Source organism: Eptatretus burgeri, chromosome 1 (assembly GCF_056783735.1).
Source record: "Eptatretus burgeri isolate ZD-2024b chromosome 1, Ebu_testis_v1, whole genome shotgun sequence".
Taxonomy (NCBI): Eukaryota; Metazoa; Chordata; class Myxini; order Myxiniformes; family Myxinidae; genus Eptatretus; species Eptatretus burgeri.
Window position 1 is genome coordinate 37,552,481 of NC_140961.1, and position 24,185 is coordinate 37,576,665.

The 24,185-nt window shown below is 46.2% G+C and overlaps 2 protein-coding genes across 7 annotated transcripts in view; one reads left to right on the forward strand and one right to left on the reverse strand.

Annotated features, from left to right (window-relative positions):
• Positions 1 to 14,967, forward strand: part of LOC147034266 (runt-related transcription factor 3-like) — a 57,620-nt gene extending 42,653 nt beyond the window's left edge. For both annotated transcript variants that reach the window (XM_085879544.1, XM_085879554.1), the window contains exons 3-5: positions 4,585 to 4,689; positions 6,009 to 6,197; positions 14,021 to 14,967. In XM_085879544.1, coding sequence (XP_085735670.1) covers positions 4,585 to 4,689; positions 6,009 to 6,197; positions 14,021 to 14,475 — 749 coding nt within the window. In that variant the 3' untranslated portion in view covers positions 14,476 to 14,967. The remainder of the gene's footprint in view (positions 1 to 4,584; positions 4,690 to 6,008; positions 6,198 to 14,020) is intronic.
• Positions 1 to 24,185, reverse strand: part of LOC147034264 (uncharacterized) — a 198,603-nt gene that overhangs the window by 152,006 nt on the left and 22,412 nt on the right. Inside the window, exons 2-3 of one of the 5 annotated variants that reach the window (XR_015057748.1) lie at positions 6,592 to 6,675; positions 3,393 to 3,468 (exon numbers count right to left, since the gene is read on the reverse strand). Coding sequence is in view for 1 of the 5 variants with exons in the window: in XM_085879630.1 (XP_085735756.1) it covers positions 16,270 to 16,362 (93 nt within the window). In the remaining 4 variants the exon portion in view is untranslated. Of the gene's footprint in view, positions 1 to 3,392; positions 3,469 to 6,591; positions 6,676 to 16,240; positions 16,363 to 24,185 lie in introns of those variants that run through there. The other 4 variants (XR_015057746.1, XR_015057751.1, XM_085879630.1 and 1 more) reach the window with 4 other exon arrangements.

Consider the following 24,185-nt stretch of genomic DNA (forward strand, 5'->3'; position numbering starts at 1 on the left):
AGTTGGTGGACATTCAAAGATTCCATGGTGTCCTGAGTATGCAAGCTATCGCTGGAGCCTTGGCCAAGTTCCTGCTCTATCCTACAGGGGGCACTGACTCAGTGGCACTGTCACGCCCCTGTGAGAACTGATGTTAACCCAATGGCACATGCTGCATATGAACAACAACATTCAAAGAGAGTAAATTCCTCAACAGAGTTAATCAGTGGAGACGAGGACCCATTGTATCATTCAGAGTTTGTTACTACACCTGTGAAAAGCGATTCTTCAATATGGTTCCATTAAATTGGACCCAAGGAACAAAAATCAAAAATCCAACGGTGACCCAACCAGCTGACCTCTCTCTCAGGGTCAGGGGAGAACCAGTGAGTCAACATGGGTCAAATTTAAAGTTCCTATAAACCTAGTCATGTTTGGTGTCAAAATAAACAGGGAGAGAAGACAAACACCACAGTCCTGTTGTTGTTTTTTTTCTAATCTTACTCAGGTTTGACATAATTTTGAGGTCACAAAGGGTAAGTAATTACCTGAGGTCAATTACTCAACATCAGGAAAACGAGGCATGTTGGGTATCAAAATGAATGTTTTGACAAGACAAATCATTCAGACACATGACAAGATGTTTTATTACATTGCACAGCAAAATTTGATTTGATTTGATGCACCATACTCTTTACAGAGCATTGGTGATGCTGAAGCATTTTCATGACAGGGATCATACTGGGTTGTTTGCCATTGCGTTCCCAGCATTGTTTGTTGATGTTCTGTTCTTTTAAATGCTGAATGTGAAGCAAGAAAGTAAAATGTACCATTTTAAAAAAAAACTCTTTGGTAGGACTTTACCAGGGTTTGAACCACCAACCTGCCAGACTCATGGCAGATGCACTGACCATTACACCACCAAGTCTGATACACAGCAAAATAAAGATGTTTAAAAGAGTAACACATTATTGGAAAAAAAAAAAATCACAAGACTTCCTTTTTGGCAGAAATACATAATTAGAAAAAGAAGAGATTGTAGAAGTACAACATAGTAGAAGATTGGGCTTCGTAGGCTCAGAGGAGTCATGAATCTGTCCAGGGAAATTTATCTAGTTTGGTACACACCAGACTTTTTGCATTTGCACAGAACTTTGCAAAGCTTTTGACAGGCACACTTGATCTTCTGCTGAAACACTTCAAGGGCTGTGCCTTGGGATGTCCCAATTGGGATAACGCATCCGTTTTCTTCTCGTAATTCGAAAGAATAGGGCTCTTTATCTGGATGCGATGCCAGACGGCTTATGCCCCAGATTGATGCCTGATAGAGCGTCCCTGTGTTGGTGGAATCCGTTGCATATCGTGACTATTTTGGATGAGCATGTTCATGATGTTAAAATTGACATGTTGGATCATAGAGGCGGCACAGGAAGTATCCGATCATCTCTAGTTCATCTTCCTCTAAAGACTGGAAGGGGCACAGGTTCTATTCTGTTCTTGTGTTTGGCAGCTTGGCTGCCGGATAGCCATCATTTTGTTGGGGTGCGACGATGCCACCGATTCTGTGCCCCGATATCAGGACACTGGTACTTATTTCGCCAACCTCGGAAGGATGACAGGCTGAGTCAACTCCACCTGGTGTTAATTCAGCAGCCAATTGGGCCCAAGCTCAGGACCCTAAGCCAGCCACCCTAGCTGCTCAGCCAACACCAGGCTTGGGGCATCAGTATGCTTTTGCAAATACGTCGTCACTTCAGGATGTTTCTCCCATGGTGTCCATCAAAATTGTTTGCCTTTTTGTCTTTAATCCGGCAGTTGTGCTACATCCTAACACAGCATGGAAAGTGATTAAATCAGTGCATCTCTCTGGACCCATTTGCTCAACAAGAGCATTCATGTGAAGGAATCGATGGTTTCTACCACTCCCAAATTCTACCACTCAGAGATCAGCTGCAGGATTTTGTGATCATAAATGCTGGACTATCTGATGATAATAACAATGACATCATTATCTCCTGTAAGGACTACATTGGAATCACAAGTTTGAAGTGCAATATTCTTGTATCTGCCTCTTCATGATTTGACAGTTCCATCGTTTTATTTCCACGTCCAATGTGCACGACATGGTCCTTTGACATGATGTGGAGATTCTTACCGACAGGATGGAAGTGGCATTTCATGGCTTCATTTGATTAAAAATATATATCTCAAAAAGTTATTCTTTGTAAGACAAATCTGTGAGAATCTGGTTCCATTTGTTTGGATCATTCAGAATATTTGCCTTTTTCTTCGAATATCCAGAGCAATGGCATCACCCTCCACCAGGATACTGATCAAGCATTCATCTTTCAGTGCATAGACCATCTTTCTCATTCACTTGTCCACATTTATCGTGGAGCATTTATGGAGATTTTTTGCTTTGTCCTTCTGGCAGAAAAAAGCACTTTTGCTTTTGAAATTGGTCAAGCTGTTGAGAGGATATTCTTGAGAAGTCGTTTTTGTCTTGCTTTTGGATTCTGCCCTTTGTAGCTTGTCAGCCAAGAATTGCCTCTGACATGACGTGTGCCATGATGCCCTTTTTCTCTTTCCACAGTTCAGGGTATTCAGTGTGAAATTTCACCCAACCCCTTGAATCGCAGTGCAAAATGCCAAAAGGTCCTGATATGTGGGTTCATGAGCGGAATCATTGCTTGAGTGGGAACAGTTAAGTTTCTCCCCTGTGTCTCTTTCAATGACTACACATAGGGTCCCAGTCCATTATGTGAAAATAGCAAAATACACATTAGGGCAAATAAGCGTTGCACAAAATTGCTTTGCAAAATTGTGGTATTTCTCATAGTTTATATAAATACGTTTAATTATATCACATTTATTTTGCTGTCTAATGAAATAAAGCATATCGTGTACCCAAATCATTTGTCTTATCAAAGCATTCATTTTGAATCCCAAGATGCCGTGGTATCCTAATGTCGAAAAATTTACCTCATTACCCTTTCTGACCTTAAAATTCGGTCAAATTTGAGTAAAACGAGTCACGCCTGAGAATAAAGTCTCATGCTATTTGGACATGAAGCGACTAGTTATATATCAATTTGAAATTTGACACCTGTAGAGCCACTAGTTGACCTCCCCTGACCTTTAGAGAGATCAGCTGTTAGGATCACCTTTAAGTTCATGTTTCTTTCATCCAAATTAATAGGACCACATTGAAAACCTGTTTTTCACAAACGTGGTGACGAACTCTGGTGTCCTCGTCCCCACTAAATGTGAAAAAGTTCACTCAACACAGGAACTTTCGATATATATATATATATATATATATATATATATATATATATATATATATATATATATATATATATATATATATATATATATATATATATATGTTCTTTCAAACCACTCTGACTCACTGACTGACTTGCTCCTCCCTGGTGCATGCCATCTTGGAACTGCTCTGCTGACATCATACGCTCAATGTTGCCAGATCTAAAACAAGCAAAACATGACTCTTATCCATAGATATAACATGTCGTCTACAACTACACACATTACATTCTCAAATATATATATATATATATATATATATATATATATATATATATATATATATATATATATATATATATATATGTTCTTTTTGTTCAAGAGAGTCGAAGCTTCTTCATGTCAACATCCGAGTTAATGGGAAAATGTTTATAATAAGCAGCTGTTCATATTATTCATGGTGACTATCTCAAGGGGGGTGGAGGACAATGCGTTAATGGGGGGAAACAGGGTGGAGAAACTTCACGTGCTGATATGAGGCAGCTTCCACTGTCGATATCCAGTTTATATGTGATGTAACATGGTGAATATACAGTGCATGGTCACAGTTTGTATCGGTTCCCCCAAAAATGGCAATTGATAATGCATCTGTCAAGCTCATAGAATAAAAAAGATAATAAATCACACAGAGAATTTGAAACAATGTTATCCTTCACAAATAAAGGGGAGTTTCACTCATGGGATATTGTTCTTACAGTGACTGCAGTGTCACTCGTAACTATGACAAGGGGCACATTCATACCAGTGGATAGGCAATGGTCGTGTTATCTTCAACGCTCACCAATACCCACGACCGTTCTGTAATTTCTATGGTCACCTTCTACATGCTCCTTCCAACTGCTGCAGTGAAACCGGCTGTTTTTATCCACTCATTCCATATCATTTCATGCATACTCATCTGATATTCAAACGTATTATGCACGGAAAATAGTGGGATTTTTCATCACCTGCTGCCCTTACCTTTAATTCGACTTCCAACGAAGAACCTTTCTACTACTCTCTCCCTTCATCTTCAACTTCCCCAGCCTTTCATTTCTGAATTTTGTTCTTTCTCAACCTCACCCACCTCCCCGTCTCCATGTACACAAATGTAGATCCTCCTATTTTTACATTCTCTCAGCAGATACATTTGAATTTTCTGCCATCTGAAAACGTGTTACTATTGGTGTTTTGACTTTATTCCTTAAGAAGGCTAAACTAATGACAGCTGTGATACGTTGTTCTTGTAACCCACTTAAAAAAAAAAAAACACAAAGTCTCCATATACTCCTTTTGCAGGAAAGAGTTTTACTCTCACCATCACGGTATTCAGCAACCCTCCACAGGTGGCTACATACCACCGAGCGATCAAAGTCACGGTGGACGGACCAAGGGAGCCCCGCAGTGAGTGGTTTACCAGCACTACCCTTCCAACTGGATTGTCCGTCTTCCTGCACACTCACATCAGCTACACACCTATCTATCTATATGCCTTCCTATTTGCTTATGAACTCACCTTTTTATCCACCATTTTACCGACATTATGAAAACAAGTCTCTGAGCACCCCAAAATATGAATCCAGAAAGTTTTCACCAATGCCTTTGCCCATCCAGACATCCCTCTCTACCTGCCTACGTTCCGAACACGTCCTTCAAATTAAGTCGAGGAAACAAGGCGCGTGCATCTCGCATTCCTGCCTAAAAGTGATGCGCATTAAGGAAAAATAAATTACATCAGTTGACAATTGGGGCTGAAACAGTAGTTTCATGTTACAATTTGTGTTTTAGTGTTTTATCCGTACCATTCCGCCGGGACAGCAAATTGCCTTCAATCAATTTGCTCTGAAACTTGCCGTTCCACATTCAGTCATGCTGGTTCAGTCGAATCCTGTTATCCACGTGTGAAAGGTGTGGCCAACTTGCCTTTGGAGACGGGCAGAGACAGACGTAGCGGATAGCCATTCTTGACATCCCTCTTGTTCTAGGATGATATCCATTAAAAAGACAAAAGCCCCCAGGCGCCCCCGAATGGCCCATGGAGGATGGTTAGCCTTGCGGAGACTGCGGTTTTGAGCAGCTTGTTGTATGGAGTGGCCCGATTCCCTTGCCCCGATTTTTTTTGGGGGGGAGAGTGGGCGCCTGACTGCCGGAATGTGGGTCTTGATCGGGGTTACCCTGGATTGGCTGCTTCATGACTTGACATTTGCTTGAACCTGATATTATTTAATGTTCCATTCACTCAATGCTAGGAAATAAAAGATCGTTGTTTCTCAGAATATTTGCATCAACTGTTGTGAAGATAATAATAATGATGATGTTAAATATGAACATGTTAATTATCCCCACACTTTTAATACCTGAAACTTTCGACCTCAAACTCTTTACCCAGACCTGCTCCATAACCATATAATTTGCCTTTGTGTGTAACATTCCATCCTTTCTTGCCTCCCTTGCTCGTGCATATGATGGACTGGGGACTCATGTTCATTTTCATGTCTAAATTTTCATGATAATTGTCAGCAACTTTTGTCTTATTCCAAGTTGCAACTTTCTGCATAAACCGTCAGATTGTGGTTCTTTAAATCCCATCAATTAAACCACCACCTCCACTCGTTATCACCAAATTAACCTTTCATTTTCATAAAACAGCTTTAGTTTTCTGAATAATTGACATGATTGATTAAAAGCAACATCATAACTGTTGTCCCTCCATTATCCCATAGGACACCGGCAGAGAATGGAAGAACCAGGAATAAAAGCTGGGGGGTCTCTCTTTCCGGACCGTCTCTGCGACCTGGATCAACTGAGGCGCCCGACAGTGAGGTTGAGCCCTCACCTGGGAAGCGGTGGTTCTCGTGTACCACTCACCGGGCCCGGCGCATTCAATGCTCAACCTCAGGCTCAGCTCCAAGGTGGGTGAGACAAGGAGTGCTGGTGGGGGGTGGGGGTGAGTGAAGGGGGACTGGGGGTGGGTTACTGTCAACATTCCATTAACAGTTTTTCAGTGCTGTGCTGACAACTCACTTTTTTCCCCTTAAATTGCCTTTGCTGTATCAATTCACCCTCTCACCTGACCAGCCATTTACACCTCTTCTCTCTAGAATACTCTTCTAACATTCCCGTTACATTGGAGAATCGCTGACTGCAAAGGCAGTGTAATTGGGGGTTAGGGTTAGTGTGAGGATTAAGGCTTCCATTAGGCCTTGTCCTAGATGGTGTGTTAAGGAGTTTAGATCACAATCATAAGGTAGTAGAGACAAGGGTTGAGGCTGGCGGAAAATGTTACGGAAGCAAAATGTTTCTTACCGGCTTCTTTTTTCAGTATATTTGCTGAAGTCTCTGTTTCACCCTCCCACTTCCAGAAACCTTTGTTCTTTTCCTTCAAAGAACCTGAAAAAGAAAAGCTTTTTATCAGACAACCAAAGATAGATAAATCACCAAGACCTGCACAAATGAGCGTAAAGTCACGGTGCAGGCAAGTTTGAGATAGAAATTATTAATTGATTAGGGACTGATTGCAGTTGGCACTCGAGCCCTTATGGACCCAATTGTTAGAGTGCGTTGGAAAGCACCACAAGGATAAATTTTGCTGTCTTTTCTGAGATTGATGATGTAACCATAATGTTTGTTCATCCTATTCCAGCTCATGTCAACAACCGCTGAAGATGAGGAAGGAGGGAGTGGGGGTCATTCTGCACTTATGAGCTGGACATGAAGTCCCGTTATCCATCGACCATAATACGAAGAGTCCATTTCAGATTAGGATGCAAATAGGAGAGAATCTTGCAAACAATGTCTCTATTTACACTTTGGATCATATGGAAATGCATTGTCCTATGCCACATTCAATGGTCAAGCATGCAATGGCCAAACAGCTTGACTGATGCAATCCAAGGGGCAATTAGAATTTCTGACCCTCATGCAGCTGAAAGCCTTCAAATAAACATTTTCTTTACTTTTTTTGGCATTTTTCGTTGTTCAGCATCTTCATACAATCTCCCTCTAGTTCTCTGCCAAAGGCAGGTTCGGCACTGTCGAAGCAGCCCCACGGCAAGGATCATACTGGCTGGTTTGCCTTTCCAAAGGTAGTCAGGACAGGAATGTGTAATGCCTTGATGGTGTGGGCGATTAGTTATTTACTCTTTATGAAAGACATCGTGGGATTTTTTTTTACATTCATCAACGAATGCGAGCAGGAGGATCGCCCAGCTTAACGTCCACCTGCGTGATGGTACACTTTGTAACGCAACCAATGACCTGCCTCTGAAACAGCAATCCAATATTTGGTATTCGGGCCGAGAATCAAACTCAAGCTCGGCAACTCAGAGTTGAGTGTGCTACCTCTTCACCATCTTGTCAAACTTTTCACACAAAACAAGTGTTCCAATGAAATGATGCGTTTCCTCACGTAGCTTCTGATTTAATACCGTGCACACACTTGAGATTGAAAGTGATCATCTGAGCTCGCACATTCATCTTCAGCGAGGTGTCTAAGACACACCGGTTTAAGGAATTGCTTCAGAACAGGGGGAGCTGCCTCTTGAACATTCAGCCGACAGACATCCGGTAGCTAAAAGCCGGAGTAGGGGTTGAGAGAGTAATAAAAATACGAAGATGATGGCAAAAGGCAGACACCGAGGAACTTTTTACAAGGCTCAAGTCCAGGGTAAATGCAGTAAAACAAGCAGCAACAACCGAATACTGTTTACCAGGCCTTGCTAATAGGGACCGGAACCTCCCCACGAGAACTGAGGCGCCAGGAATGGTGAGACAGACGCCTCGGCCCCCGCCGCTTTACAAGCTCTTCATAGGCCTCTGGCCTACCCTCAAGCGCACTCTCGGTCGCCTCTGTAAGGTACACTTTACGACCGTTTGGCCAGGCCTTGCTCGGAATGCCTCCCATTGCCCTTAGTCTGTCTATTCCTTTCATCTTCCAGGATGAAATGCCACGGGTTTAACAGTAAAACATGGCCAGTCGTGAGAGTACCTTCTTAACATTGTACATGTTATTATACAATTAAATTATCTATCACTTTCATGAGCATGTACGTGTAAGCACAAATGTTCCACTCCAGAGGGGAGCTAATTATCATGATTTTGTTTTGGGGTTTTCTTTTTTCCTCTATGGAGCTTGGAAATGTCTCAAGTGCAGGACTATAACATTAGGAGAGATCATTTACTCTAATAATCAATGTACAAGGCCAAGAGGAGATAATGGACAAGTTAACACAATATGGTAACTACCATGGTACTGAATCTAGGATTGCAGTGTCCAGATGTAAATGCTGAGACGTAAATGTCAGCCAAACTTGTTTTGGTATCTCAACAAACTTATATCATCATTTGATGTTTATTTTGAAATCAGAAAATCACGGTGAATTTATATACAATGCAAGATATACGAGTAAAAGTGAACAGTGGAATCAAACACCTCACATTTTCCCTCAGACTCGTTTTATGATAGAATAATGAGAAAACGACATAAAATGTCGAAGCCCCTGTGGTTTTTGTAATTTTGACAAGTTTGACCGAGAAATGGTTGAGGACGTCTTCAACATCAGGGTTTTACAACTAAAATTGCCGCCAGTCGGCCATCTTTTATCGAATCGCGAAACAAAATGATCTGCTAATGTATCCCGTCATATATTGTTTTTGTGCGAAGTTTGAGCAAAATTGGTCCGTCCGTACCTGTCCGAGATATGGCTACGAACGGACGAGACCCAACGCAATCCAAGGGGCAATATAAGCCCCCACTTCGGGCTAAGTCCAATGGGGGGCTAATAAGATGTGGGAAGATGTCCTCCCCACACCCCCTTACCAACAGTATTTCAAATGAAAAATGTAATGAACAAGAGGAAACAGGAGGAAGTGTTTCTATGTATGTATGTATGTATGTATGTATGTATGTATGTATGTATGTATATGTATGTATATCTACTGGAGTTTTGGAGGAGAGAACGGAGGGTTTTGCCCTACCTTACACCATATCTGAGACTGTATGCTACCTTAAATGAACCGTCCTTAAGAATCTATTTTAATGAAACATAGTGAACTAGAACGGCACTTGGGAGAGAATATACCTCCACCAGGCTGAACAGATTAAGTTTTGTATCACACTGATAGGACGGATCTGCAAACGGACCTTCACCAAAATTTAATCGGCTTGTTTTTTTCACCTAACCAACTCATCCACCTAGTTTTGTCATAATCTGTCCACAACGTTTTGTGATATCATGTAAACATAGTTTTTGGGCCCGTCGCTCGATGGTGAAAAGTCACTTAGAAATTAAAAAAAAAAAAGATTACAGTATCTGGCTTTGGATCTTCACCAAATTAGAATCAATATGTCAGTCACACACCCAACATGTCCACCAGGTTTCGTACAAATCCGTCCATAACTTTTTGTGATATTGTGTTATACTTTGTATATAATTTTTGGCCCTACCTCTGAATAGTGAAGAATCACTTAAAAACTAATATCTGGATCTCGATCCTCACCAAAATCTAATCAATTCGCCCTTGTCAAACATTCAAACTGTCCATCAGGTTTCATTTGATTCCATCCATAACTTTTTGGATATCTTGTTATATATCGTTTGTGGCCCTATCTCTCAATGGTGATGAATCACTTTTTTAAAAATTCGAGTATCTGGATCTGGAACCGGATCTTCACCAAAATCAAATCAATTTGTTCTCGTCACACACCCAACCTGTCCACCAAATTTAGTCCAAATTAATCTATAACTTTTTCAGATATCTTGCTCACACACAGACAGAATATCATACAGGGGGTGAAAATATAACCTTCATCCTCCGGGGTAACTAGAGAATTCATAGAATGCCTTACGCCACACACTCTTGAGAAAAAGGACATGAGAAGAGTCTTCTAAACTCTTGCTTTGCATTTCCGAGCACGACCTATGTTCGTTTTGTTCGCGAACCTTTCATAATTCAGTCGTGACCGTAACCACACAGCGCTAAGCGACGCCATGTTTGTGAGAATGTAGAATCTCCAGCAGATATTCTGCCTTCAAGGCTCAGAGCATGAGATGGAATTAATGCAGATTCCCATCTTTTTTACTCAGTTATTCTGCCCTCCGGGCATTCTTTTTTTTCCAAGTACAGTACTGCTAAACAGAATGTTTTTGAAAGTGCCAAAAGGTGATTTGTGTTCTTCAGTGTTCAGGTATATAATTCAATTGAAATAAAATGAAGATTTTAAAGGTTGTCGAAAAAAAAGTCTTTTTTTTGGAAGTTTACCACCGATGATGGAGCGTCTTTTACATTACCTTATTGAACACGATACGTTAGTTCTTCGTGCCTGTTGTTTGTGTTCTTTATCACGTTGCTAAAAACAGTAAGTTTCCTGGTTGGGATGATTTCCAATTTTGACTGCCAAGCAGACAGACAGACTAAAACAATTATCTCGCTCATCTCTGTGCATACGCGATTGGGACAAATTCAGAGCCAAAGTACTGCTGAAATACAGCTTCGTTTTCCGATTCATGTTGAAAATATTAAAATCTATTGCAATCAAGTTGTTCCTCGATCATAAACTGACTTCTGTAGACACGCAGACAAAGTGAACCAATTGCTTAACCCCACTTTTGACTTCGTCCAAACATACTTCACTCAACTTGAACTTCCACAAAACAGTCCTTCCAAGGAATCTCTGCAAAATTATCCACAAATGAATAGATTCTGAGATTGCTTCAAATAAGCAGTGCGTTTTCTCTGAATAGCTTATCTTGAGACTTCATTTTGATGCTAAACGATCCCATCAGTCTCTTCGTGACTTTTGCTTTGTCTGTCATCATGACGCGTATACGAACAATGTTCATCACATGGAAGTATTTAAAATGTGCCACTCCCAACATTTGATTGAAATGTCAGCTTCACCTTATAGTACTGTCTTGGACTGAAATGTCAGATTTACCTGATTACATGAGAGTTATCATGCTTCACGTTTTTCACATTAAATAAAACTCAAACGTTTTTTGGGTGTCGAATTTCATAGCAACGCCTAAATTGGTGTCCGAGATGTCAGCTGTCTGCCACACAGAAAGAAATTGGAGTTTGCTTTATAATGGCTTCACACGAATGGCTGTGTACACTTACACTTAATCTTCTCAGCCTACGCGTCAGAGACGTAGAAAGGTCATTGAAAATTACTGATGTAAAAGGACTGACGTGATAGCTCAGATGTAGCATATTTGTCTTCGAGTCCTCCGATCTGGGTTCGGTTGATGACAGAATAGCATCTGACTCCAATAAGTGCTCTGCAGGTAATCCGCCATGTCATGGAGTATGCCACCCTTTTGGAAGGGACGATTTATACTCCCTTGTAGACGTTTTAGAAGCCCCACAGTTCCTTTTTTAAATGCAGGCCTTTATCTGCTGGTACTCTGGGAGAATTGCATATTCTTTGTCTGGACTTCACTTGTGAAGGCAAGGTCAAACCACCAAGTGTATTCCTTGCCTTGGAAGCTGTGTTAGCAGCATGTACTTTCCTATCAGAGAATGATGCTCATCACAATAGCTAATTGATATGATGTTCACCTTTTAACTGTCTGGTCCCAAATTTGATGCAATCACATATCACCGAACTAAAACCGCTACCTGGGACAGTGACATCATGGAGCCTGCTGTGTTGTATGTAATGTGAACATTAATGATTCGATTGTATATTTCGCAAAAGTAGACTTTAGCTGTTACTTAGGCCAAGCTAATTCCTTGTAAGGCTCTAATGCAGTTAGTAACCTTCCAGGCCTGGTGTCGGCTTAACGGTTAAGGTGGCTGGCTTAATATCCTTGGATCTTGATGTCAAGCCCCTGTCATGCTGTTGAATTAACACCAGGTAGGGTTGACTCAGCCTGTTATCCTTCTGTGGTCAGCAAAATGAGTACCAGCTTATTGATAACAGGGGCAATACATCAGTGGCATAGCCAAGCTCCCAGAAAATGATGCAGCCAAGCAGCCACAAGCTGTATACAAATAAATAAATAACCTTCCCTCATTTGGACTGTCATTGGTCTATACCTGCAGTAGTAGCCGCATGAGGTTCCATTTATAACCTTGCCAGAGTTAATCTTAAATAAACAATGTCACAATATTTTGTCTATTTTGCCAACTCGTATCGTGTGGTGTAAATAGGACGATTGACAGGAAATAAGCTACCATGTTACTCGAGCACCAAACCTGCGCTTTATCTCTCATTCGGTAGAGTCCATTCAGTCAGGATTCTGATGCAAAGGATGTGGTGCACAAAGACACAGCGACCAGTCGATGCTACATCATGATTTGTGCAATTGCAGCAAATATGAAATAATTTGAGACTCAAGCAGAGTGAAAAATCATGTTTCGGGACACCTTATGATATCGATGACCCACTAAGCTGAACGAAAGTGAAAGCCCTGGTGGTGTGAAGAAATAGCGGAAGCACCCACATGATAGTGGGACTCAGGATTCCATTATAGGACTCAGGATTCCATTGCTCACGGCAAAAAAACGTCTGTGTTGGCAAATTCTCCCTTAAGTGGGTTCATAACCTCATACAAACTTTATGTGAAGAACAACGTTCTGAGGACATCACTGTTCTGACCACAACGCATTACACCAACAAAGCAATGTTAGTGAGCTTGGCAGATATCATGTCCAATCTCGGTTAAGCAGTGGGTGTTCTTGGTTATGAAATGGGCCAATGGGGTTAGGAAGTTCCTTTTATTTGTGACATTTGCATTTGGTAACCTCACATGGCTGTCCATGATATTAAATTTTTTTTAAAGGATTCCTCTTCTCTCCCACCTCTCCCACCTTCCAGATGATCCAGTGTATAGTGTATCATTGCTGTTCCCATACCTGTGAACAATTAAAATATTTGCCACTTCTGCTTTTCCAAAGTTTCAGTTTAAGCAATATAGAATCCCCTCCACTCACACCCCCCCCCCCAAGTCGTTAATAGTTTCCGTCCCACACCACTGCTACTCACTATTCCCATATCATCTCCCTTTTCTTCTGTTATCATTATCATTAAATATGACGATTCTCCTGCCACACCTGAGCAAGGATTTCATTTCTTGCCTTCCCATTCAACATTTGTTACAGTAAACCTTCTCTATCAGAAGCAGATCCAGGTGAAATTCTATGAGGGGTGGACCCCCTCTCCAAGCACTCCCCCACAGTAGTGCAGTTAACTGCAATCCTTTAAAAAAAAAAAGAAAAAAGAAGAAGATCCACCCAACTTATTTTAGTGCCATTAGATCATCCAATGTTTTGTCTCTCCATAATTCATAACCACACTGGATAGTTTTCCACGACAGACTATTCCAGTAACAATTTATCATCGCCAATTTACCAAAAATGGCTGCTCGTAGTATTCGGATGTGTTTTGAACAAACTTATGTTGCACTATACAATATACTTTGTTCACGCAACTTCATCATTGATGTCTCATTTGCCATTGAGAGTTGTATTTATTTGGCATAGCTGTGCTGCACAACTCAACATGGTGGAGAGCCTTTTGGCCTGGCAATTTTTTTTGCAGCCAATCAGAACGCAGAATCTTGCCAGGCAATGCAAGCCCTTCTAACGCAACCACCACCCCTGAACCTATAAAATTTTGGACCTGACTGTTTATATACCAGGTATTCCTATCAATTTTAATTTAAAAGTCTTGCAAAGTACATGGCTCCACGTCCGAGTTTCTTATTCTGCTTTGTCCTCTCTTTCATACCAGGCCCTGGTGAGCTTGGAGCGCTAGCAGCAGGTCTTTCTTCACTCTCCGATTCCCGCTTCTCTGATCCCCGAATGCACTATCCCGGTGCTGTCCCAGCCTTCCACTACCCAGCCGCTGCTCCAACCTCGACGGCTCCACTGGCACTTTCAATGCCGGCAGTGGCAACAGCAGCTGCAGCCAGATACCACACGTACCACCTGCCTCCACCATACCCTGGTGCGACCCAGAATCAAGTTCCACCGTTTCAGAGCACTTCCACTCCATATCATCTCTACTACGGGGCTTCATCTGGGTCTTATCAGTTCCCTATGGTGGCCGGGAGTGGAGAACGGTCACCCGGACGTGGGGTCTTGCTGCCAGGACTGCCAGGTACCGGTGAAACAGATGCAGGGACAGGCCATCGAAGCTCTCCTCCAGGCAGTCGCTTGGATGAGGTGGTTTGGAGGCCATACTGATCGTTTCAGTCCCTACTTTCACATTAGTTCCACCATACCGTTGTTATAATGTTACTACTTTGAGCAATCTTTTGTCTTCCAAGTAATAATTTATATTCTGATTGCAACCTTTCTATGTGCGCTTCATCTCCCTTACCATCTGGTGCACCTAACCATTTTTAATTTTGATTGTATGTACTATCCTTCTCTACTCAATTTGCACTCTCCATCTTGCATTCTCCATTTCCTTCGCTCTTTCTCTCACTCTCGGACGCTCCTTCTCCAAGGCTGCAGGTTACATACATATCTTGAGAATCATCCCATCCTCCGAAACGTCCTCGAGCCCTGTGCCAGACTTTCACTGAAGAATTTGGAGAAACGGCTTGCAGAGAAGCACCAACAATTTGAGTGTCTGCTGAATATGGAACTTAAAAAAAAACAAAACCAAGCTCAAGTCCCTCTGGACAAAAGGTTTTTGACTGAAAAGAAATGCAAAAGGCAAAAAAACAAAAACTTTTATCGGTCTAACAATGACATCACCGTGGTGTCATAATTGACTTTTTCTACTGCACTAGTCGTTTGCTTCTCCTCCTCTAGAGCATGAATCCATACAAGCTTTTTCCCCAACTCTCACTATTTAACCGCGCATGAAGCGCCTTTAAACGACTCAATTTTTGTTTTATTTTTATATCCCCATTCCTTCCCCCAACCCCCTGCCTTTGTTGTTTTTTTTGTTTTTTTTTAACTCAAGGTTCTTTGCCTAGTTAAATGGCATTCGTTATTTATTTGAAACTCGTTATTTCTTTGCCTCTGTACAAAGTTATTTGTTTGTATGTTGATAACATAGCACTTATGCTAGGGGGCCACACATTAATATTAAAAATAATAATTATGATAGAAAGTACAAATAATCGGATGCCGCGCATTTGCACGGCCAGGCTTGGCAGAGGTATATAACATAACCGGTGGGTGAGAGCTTCCTTGAACAACCGCTTAAGTGTGTGGAAAAACGGTTAAAGATGGGAATTAATTATTTCAATTTTTCACCCACCATTGTGGTTAGTTAGCCTATGCTCAGGGTCCTGGGGCTGCTGGCAGCTCTTGGCGGCTCCTCTGACTTTTACTATTCCTTTTGCATGTAGTTGGTTGTAAAAGCCACCAAACTCATTCTTTTTGTCGTTCTTAAATCCACCTGGGACACGAACTCCATAGCCACCTTGAGCCAGCCAATCCACTATCGTCATTCATGACCAAGCTCAAGCTGCTTCCTTCACCATAGCCAAATCCATAATCCTAAATTGACCCCAGGAATACCTATGCGAGATCTCACCATGATCCCAGCACTAAACCTATGCCTAGGTCTTGCTTGGGGACTAACACCCATACCCTCCCCACAAAGCCACATTTCCTGTACATAGAAACTGTTTACTTTTACACCTGAGCACTCTGCGCATGGTCCTGGTTTTGTACTTGTGTATTCATGTACAGGCGCAGATCCGAACATGTAAGCCTGGATTGCGACTAATATCGTAATAGACATCTCAAGGTTGCTTGTTGTGCTTGGGATGAGACCCCCCCCCCCCCAACCAACTTTCCCATTCACACCTGGAGTTCTATCAAAAGTCCCAAGAAGTACAAACGCTGAACATTGTATTATTTGTGAGAGATTTTGCCAGAGACAGACACACAAATGAGGACATACAGCCAACATGTAAATCATATACAAAGCACCCCCAGATTTTTGAAACGGTCCAATGTGTTTCATTGTAGACGCCGAAGCAATTTTACCGGGATGGTTTGCATTTTCTGTGCGTGCTACGTCGCGCCATCACACTGACAACCATATGCAGTAGGAGAGCGCGGGAAGAAATGGGACACACTCACTGGTGGAGCTGGCCGAACTCTAATCTGTGGTGTGGGGGGAGGGGGAGGAGGCATGATAAGAAGGGGGTGGGTTGAGACCAGTTTCAAATCCAAGCTAACACTTCACTGGTCAAAAGTATGTAACATCACAGGCTTTGTCCCACACTACCTCTTCCCACTTCTCCCCTACTTTCATAAGAGAAAGAAAGACAGATGTCAAAGCGGTGAGGTACGGTACTTGGTAAAATCTGAAGATTATACATATGTGTCTGTTAAAGAGATGTCTGGTCACACTCGCTCCAGTGGCCATTTCTGCTTAATAAACAATGCTTGTGAGCTTGAATCACCTTATCTGTGCTCTTTATTTAATCTCAAGTGTACACAAATTACATACGCTCATTTGAGGAGGCATCTATATCACAATTAATCTGCACTAACAATTTATAAACAAAAGCTAACATCATTAACCAGTAGATTATATCAATAATACTGGAGGTCTGATAGGTGGAAAACACGTTTTTGGTGAAGGTAGCACACAAACTGTGGGTGAAATAGTGATTGTGCAAAGTATGTCACCGAAACGTAATGCTATCTGGAAACCAGAGAGTTGGTAGAACGATACATGTGCAGTGCTCAAATAGATACTTCATCTTCAATAAAATAATGATTTTAAAGATCAGTTTAAAAAAAAAAAGTTTTGCGTGACTGAAATGGAATGCAGCGTCAATCAGAATCGTAGATATACTGTAGCCATATGGGCGGCCTCTTCTTCATCCTCTCACATGCCATGCCCTCTCATGCTATATATCGATGCACACAGCACGTTTCTTGAAAGTATTATTTTGGCGATGTGTGTTCTGCAGTATTCAAGTACGAGCAAATGCAACCTGTCACTTCGCTAACAGGAATATTGAGGAGAGGGTAGGGAGGGAGGGAGACAGAGGGAGGGGGGATAGAAAGAGGGAGGGGGGAGAGAAAGAGGGAGGGGAGGGAGTGAGGATGGGGGAGGGGGATTGGGGAGGACAAAGAGTTCTGGGCATGTGTTTGATGTGCGACTTGAAGAAAAGCTGGGGGGGGGGGGACTGCTAAAAAAAAAAAAAAAAAAGCTTTTATTTTTCCAATTCACTAATTCTTTGACACCCCTTCTTCTTGACCTCCGGAGAGATGTATGGCGGGGGAGGGAGTTTGGGAGGAGGATAGTGCAAGGCGATGGAAGGGAAATGAAAGTGGCGTGAGGGGAGGCGGAAGGAAGCGCAGGCGGCGCGAGGGGAGGGGAAGGGAAGGCGGCACGAGGGGAGGGGAAGAAGGTGACGCTAGGGGAGGGAAGAAGGTGGTGCGAGGGGAGAGGACAGGAAGAAGGTGGCACTTGGGGGGGGAGGAGAAGAAGGCGGCACTCGGGGAGGGGAGGGGAAAGGCCGTGCAAGGTGAGGGGAAACACCGCGCTAGGTGAGGGGAGGGAACGAAGGTGGCGCGAGGGGAGGGGTGGGGAGGGGAAGAAGGTGGCACTATGGGAGGGGAGGGGAAGAAGGTGGTGCGAGGGGAGGGGAGGGGAAGAAGGTGGCGCGAGGGGAGGGGAGGGGAAGAAGGTGGCGCGAGGGGAGGGGAGGGGAAGAAGGTGGCGCGCGGGGAGGAGAAGAAGGAGGCGCGCGGGGAGGAGAAGAAGGAGGCGCGCGGGGAGGAGAACAAGGAGGCGCGCGGGGAGGAGAAGAAGGAGGCGCGCGGGGAGGAGAAGAAGGAGGCGCGCGGGGAGGAGAAGAAGGAGGCGCGCGGGGAGGAGAAGAAGGAGGCGCGCGGGGAGGAGAACAAGGAGGCGCGCGGGGAGAACAAGGAGGCGCGCGGGGAGGAGAAGGAGGCGCGCGGGGAGGAGAAGAAGGAGGCGCGCGGGGAGGAGAAGAAGGAGGCGCGCGGGGAGGAGAAGGAGGCGCGCGGGGAGGAGAAGAAGGAGGCGCGCGGGGAGGAGAAGAAGGAGGGGCGCGGGGAGGAGAACAAGGAGGAGCGCGGGGAGGAGAACAAGGAGGCGCGCGGGGAGGAGAACAAGGAGGCGCGCGGGGAGGAGAACAAGGAGGCGCGCGGGGAGGAGAACAAGGAGGCGCGCGGGGAGGAGAACAAGGAGGCGCGCGGGGAGGAGAACAAGGAGGCGCGCGGGGAGGAGAACAAGGAGGCGCGCGGGGAGGAGAACAAGGAGGCGCGCGGGGAGGAGAACAAGGAGGCGCGCGGGGAGGAGAACAAGGAGGCGCGCGGGGAGGAGAACAAGGAGGCGCGCGGGGAGGAGAACAAGGAGGCGCGGGGGAGGAGAACAAGGAGGCGCGCGGGGAGGAGAACAAGGAGGGGCGCGGGGAGGAGAAGAAGGAGGCGCGCGGGGAGGAGAACAAGGAGGCGCGCGGGGAGGAGAACAAGGAGGCGCGCGGGGAGGAGAACAAGGAGGCGCGCGGGGAGGAGAACAAGGAGGCGCGCGGGGAGGAGAACAAGGAGGGGCGCGGGGAGGAGAACAAGGAGGTGCGCGGGGAGGAGAACAAGGAGGCGCGCGCGGAGGAGAGCAAGTAGGCACGCGGGGAGGAGAACAAGGAGGCGCGGGGAGGAGAACAAGGAGGCGCGCGGGGAGGAGAACAAGGAGGCGCGCGGGGAGGAGAACAAGGAGGCGCGCGGGGAGGAGAACAAGGAGGCGCGGGGGGAGGGGAAGAAGGAGGGGCGGGGGGAGGAGAAGAAGGAGGGGCGCGGGGAGGAGAAGAAGGAGGCGCGCGGGGCGGAGAAGAAGGAGGCGCGAGGAGAGGGGAAGAAGGAGGGGGGAGGAGTGGGGAAGAAGGCGGCGCGAAGGGAGGGGAAGAAAGCGGCGCGAGGGGAGGGAGGGGAAGAAGGTTGCACGAGGAGAGGGGTGGAGAAGGCGGTGCAATGGGAGGGGAGTGGGGAACAAGGTGGCGCTTGGGGAGGGGAGGGGAGGAAGGTGGGACGAGGGGAGGGAGGGGAAGGTGGCGCAGTGGGAGGGGAAGAAGGTGGTGGGAAGGGAGGGAAGAAGGTGGTGGGAGGGGAGGGAAGAAGGTGGTGGGAGGGGAGGGAAGAAGGTGGTAGGAGGGGAGGGAAGAAGGTGGTGGGAGGGGAGGGAAGAAGGTGGTGGGAGGGGAGGGAAGAAGGTGGTGGGAGGGGAGGGAAGAAGGTGGTGGGAGGGGAGGGAAGAAGGTGGTGGGAGGGGAGGGAAGAAGGTGGTGGGAGGGGAGGGAAGAAGGTGGTGGGAGAGGAGGGAAGAAGGTGGTGGGAGAGGAGGGAAGAAGGTGGTGGGAGAGGAGGGAAGAAGGTGGTGCAGTGGGAGGGGAAGAAGGTGGTGTGAGGGGAGGGAAGAAGGTGGTGTGAGGGGAGGGAAGAAGGTGGTGTGAGGGGAGGGAAGAAGGTGGTGTGAGGGGAGGGAAGAAGGTGGTGTGAGGGGAGGGAAGAAGGTGGTGTGAGGGGAGGGAAGAAGGTGGTGTGAGGGGAGGGAAGAAGGTGGTGTGAGGGGAGGGAAGAAGGTGGTGTGAGGGGAGGAAAGAAGGTGGTGTGAGGGGAGGGAAGAAGGTGGTGTGAGGGGAGGGAAGAAGGTGGTGTGAGGCGAGGGAAGAAGGTGGTGTGAGGGGAGGGAAGAAGGTGGTGTGAGGGGAGGGAAGAAGGTGGTGTGAGGGGAGGGAAGAAGGTGGTGTGAGGGGAGGGAGGGAACAAAGGTGGCACGAGGGGAGGGGAGGGAAGAAGGTTGCACGAGGAGAGGGGTGGAGAAGGCGGTGCAATGGGAGGGGAGTGGGGAACAAGGTGGCGCTTGGGGAGGGGAGGGAGGAAGGTGGGACGAGGGGAGGGGAGAGAAGGTGGCGCAGTGGGAGGGGAAGAAGGTGGTGGGAAGGGAGGGAAGAAGGTGGTGGGAGGAGGGAAGAAGGTGGTGGGAGGGGAGGGAAGAAGGTGGTGGGAGGGGAGGGAAGAAGGTGGTGGGAGGGGAGGGAAGAAGGTAGTGGGAGGGGAGGGAAGAAGGTAGTGGGAGGGGAGGGAAGAAGGTGGTGGGAGGGGAGGGAAGAAGGTGGTGGGAGAGGAGGGAAGAAGGTGGTGGGAGAGGAGGGAAGAAGGTGGTGCAGTGGGAGGGGAAGAAGGTGGTGTGAGGGGAGCGAAGAAGGTGGTGTGAGGGGAGGGCAGAAGGTGGTGTGAGGGGAGGGAAGAAGGTGGCGTGAGGGCCGGGAAGACGGTGGTGTGAGGGGAGGGACGAGGGTGGTCTGAGGGGAGGGAAGAAGGTGGTGTGAGGGGAGGGAAGAAGGTGGTGTGAGGGGAGGGAAGAAGGTGGTGTTAGGGGAGGGAAGAAGGTGGTGTGAGGGGAGGGAAGAAGGTGGTGAGAGGGGAGGGAAGAAGGTGGTGTGAGGGGGGGGAAGAGGGTAGAGTGAGGGGAGGGAAGAAGGTGGTGTGAGGGGAGGGAAGAAGGTGGTGTGAGGGGAGGGAAGAAGGTGGTGTGAGGGGAGGGAAGAAGGTGGTGTGAGGGGAGGGAAGAAGGTGGTGTGAGGGGAGGGAAGAAGGTGGTGTGAGGGGAGGGAAGAAGGTGGTGTGAGGGGAGGGGAGGGAACAAAGGTGGCACGAGGGGAGGAGAGGGGAAGAAGGCAGCGCGGGTGGAGGGGAGGGGAAGAAGGTGGCGTGAGGGGATGGGAGAGGAAGAAAGTGGCGTTAGGGTAGGGTAAGGCTCCGTAAGGTGAAGGGAAGGAAGCGTGAGCAGAGGGTGAGCGAAGGCAGCATCAGGGCAACAAGAGAAGGAAGCGTGAGGGGAGGGTAGACGGCGTGCCAGGGCATTCCCGGGGCGATAAACCTCACCCCAACAGCAACGTTTTATTTTTAACAGCTGTGTTCCATGTAAAATTGGGTGGGAGCATTTAAAAAATTAAAATCCCTGCTATCTACCTGGCAAAGGCCTGCCTGCATGCACACCCCAACTCATATGCATGCCTCCAACCTGCTCGCATGCAGGCATGCACAAAACCTACCACGTCCAACCTGTTTGTGCTGTCTACGTACCTCTTCGTTTTGAGCCACTGCCGACTATTAATATTGTTGTATTTGCCGGGTTCGGGGGCGAGGAATGACCGCTAGATGGAGCAGTTGGGCGATTTCCCCCCCCCCCGCAAACACCCGGAATTGAAGGTCATCACTCCAGATAACTCCGAAGTCAACGGGTCGCTTAATGGACCATGGACGCCAATGTTTTGACCGCGCGGTTAGGGTCTTTTTGTCTGATTCCAATTTACCTAATTAGCCGGGCGATCTTGCTACCGGGGAAGCCATACCTTCGGCCGGCTTTGTCCGAACCGAGTCGCTGTTACCGACTCGGATCCGGCGTAACCGAGCGGGAAGTACCAAAGCCGCGCCAGTCCAAATAACAATCTACAGCACAATCGGCCTCACGATAACTCAAACCCGAACCATGCTAGGCCAATGAGAGAAAGAACAGAAAACGAGCTGGTACATTTAACACGGGGTTTATTCACAATAGGCAATAGGGAGGGAAACACAAAGCAGACGTAATCATGAATATGAATGCAGGCAAATGTACAATGGCATTCACTTAACAGTTTCAGTTGCAGACTGTCGCCACACACACCCAAAAAGAAATGGAGCCGGCTCGCCTTTATTGGACCCTCCAGCCGTGTAGGATAGGCAAGCTGGGGGTCAGAGTTTGGTCGGGTACCTGGCCGCTTCCTGCGGTTTTACTGACCCGCACTTGTGGAGCTCGGAGTCCATGGAAGGGAACGGGGATCCCCAGCTCGAGCGCTCCAACACAACCCACCACGGTAGGACTCGAACCCACGAACCAGAATCCAACGAGCGCAGCCAGAATCCTACGAACGACCCGGCCAGCCACGAACGATGACTGACGACCAGAAGCAAGGAACGACCTCCAAGGAACCAAGGAACCCCCCGGATACAGCTCGCGATCCTTCTTATCCCTCCCCCCCCCTGCGGGGTGGAGGGATCCGCTCTCGGGTAACTCGCCTCCGGATTGGACAGGGCGTTTTTGGGTGTCGTGGTGGCCAACCGCGATTGGAGGAGGGGCGTGTCGGCGTCTCGGTGCTCCTCCCCCAAGAGAGGCCCTGTCGTCTTCCCCAGTGTCGACAGGGGAGACATTCTTCTTTGATGGAGCGGAGTCAGAGCTCCGAGGCGAGGGGGCTCCGCCCACGTCCGCAGTCAGAAACACATGCGTTATGGTGCCGTGGTGCGAAGTGAAGGTTTGGCGGGTGAAGTTCTTGTTCGCCCGCAGAGTGGGAGAAGGAGTGGTGTGTGGGTTTTGTTGGCGTTGGTAGATTTAAAGATGTAAAAAAACCTGACTATAAAAGAAACTCGCAGCGGATACATGAAATTAACCCATAAGACACAGGGGAGAGATTCTAACTATCCACATATACTTAACGAGATAACTGAACTATGGGACTGCTGACTGTCTGTGTGCAAAAGGCTTCCAAATTCGTAACAATATACTGCAGAAAATATTCGTGTATTTGGCCCTGTCCCCTTGGGCAGGGTTAAAAGTTCAGATACTAAAGTAAAACATGCAATTACAGGCACATTTTAAAACTTTTTTAAAAAATGAAATCAGCATTGGGGGATGCATTAAATATGTAACGATTTTTTGGATTTGACACCCGGTTCATGCCCCAGTGGGTGGGGACTTCGGGTCACAGGGGTCAAAACAAGAAAAAAAATGAACTAAAAATTTTATATTGGGTCATTCCTGGTGGAACCTTTTGCTGTCTATCAACCGGGCTTAAGGTGGGAAGTATAGGGATTTACGATGGCACACCATCAAGTTCGCTCCATTTTTGACCTGAAACCACTTCACATATCCTAAAGGCACAAGAGGCACAAACATTACGGAAATGGCTCTGCTAGACGTAACAATTCAATGCTTGTCATTTCATAGTGGTGAGTTGACATCCTCCACTGCCTTGCTTGAAGGAACATTTGGGTTATTTTATAACAAAAAGATGTGGCTACCATTGTAAGAGATGGTATGATTAAACAGTGCATAGATAGAATGGTCTGGATTGCAGTGAAGGTGAACGACGACCCTGCTCACCTGCTTTGGCTGCGCATTCAGAGAGCCTTATGGAGTCTAGCAGCGTTTAAAGACCAGGAAAGAGGTCGGAAGAGGAAAATTTCAAACCAAATTCACCAAAAAAAAGAGTAATGATGCTTTACACCAACAAGTAATGATGCTTTATGGTCATCAACAGATGAAATGAGAAAAAGGAAAAAAATTCAAGGAAAATGGAGGCTTACCCTTTCAACAAACAAGAATATCTTTAAGTACAATTTATATAGGCCACAACTGTCTCTGAAGAGAGCATAATAATGTGAAAAAAATGACTTCTGAGGACTGCATCAAGTATGGCGATGTGGAGGTGAGTTGTAAGTGACGCACACACTCACTCATGAGATGGTGGAAAGGAGCTGCTTGCAAGGGACATGTATTCCCGTGAGATGCTAAGTCGGGTTTCGGCGAGGTGGGACACGTTTGGAACGTGCTTGTCCGTGAGATGCAGGTGAAGAGGGAGTGGTTTGTAGTGATGTGCTTATTAAGTGACATTCCGCTGAGGTGCTGGTGTGGTGGGAGAGATTTGAAGTGACATGCTTGCCAACAAGATCAGGGTTTTAATTCACTTTTAAAGTAGATGGCTAGGTTCATCAAAGTAGACGTCTGTGATTCAACGAGTGAAGCGAGTAGTTATTTGCCAGGCCATTTCGGCCCTGAGAAACTCTGAGGGTCTAGGATGTAACAGAACTAAAAGAGCAGTAGAAAGATGGGGTGGGGAGGGGGAAGTTTGGACAAGGCTTAATCTTACTGTCATACAACAGTCACTGACTTGAGAATTCTTGAATAAAAT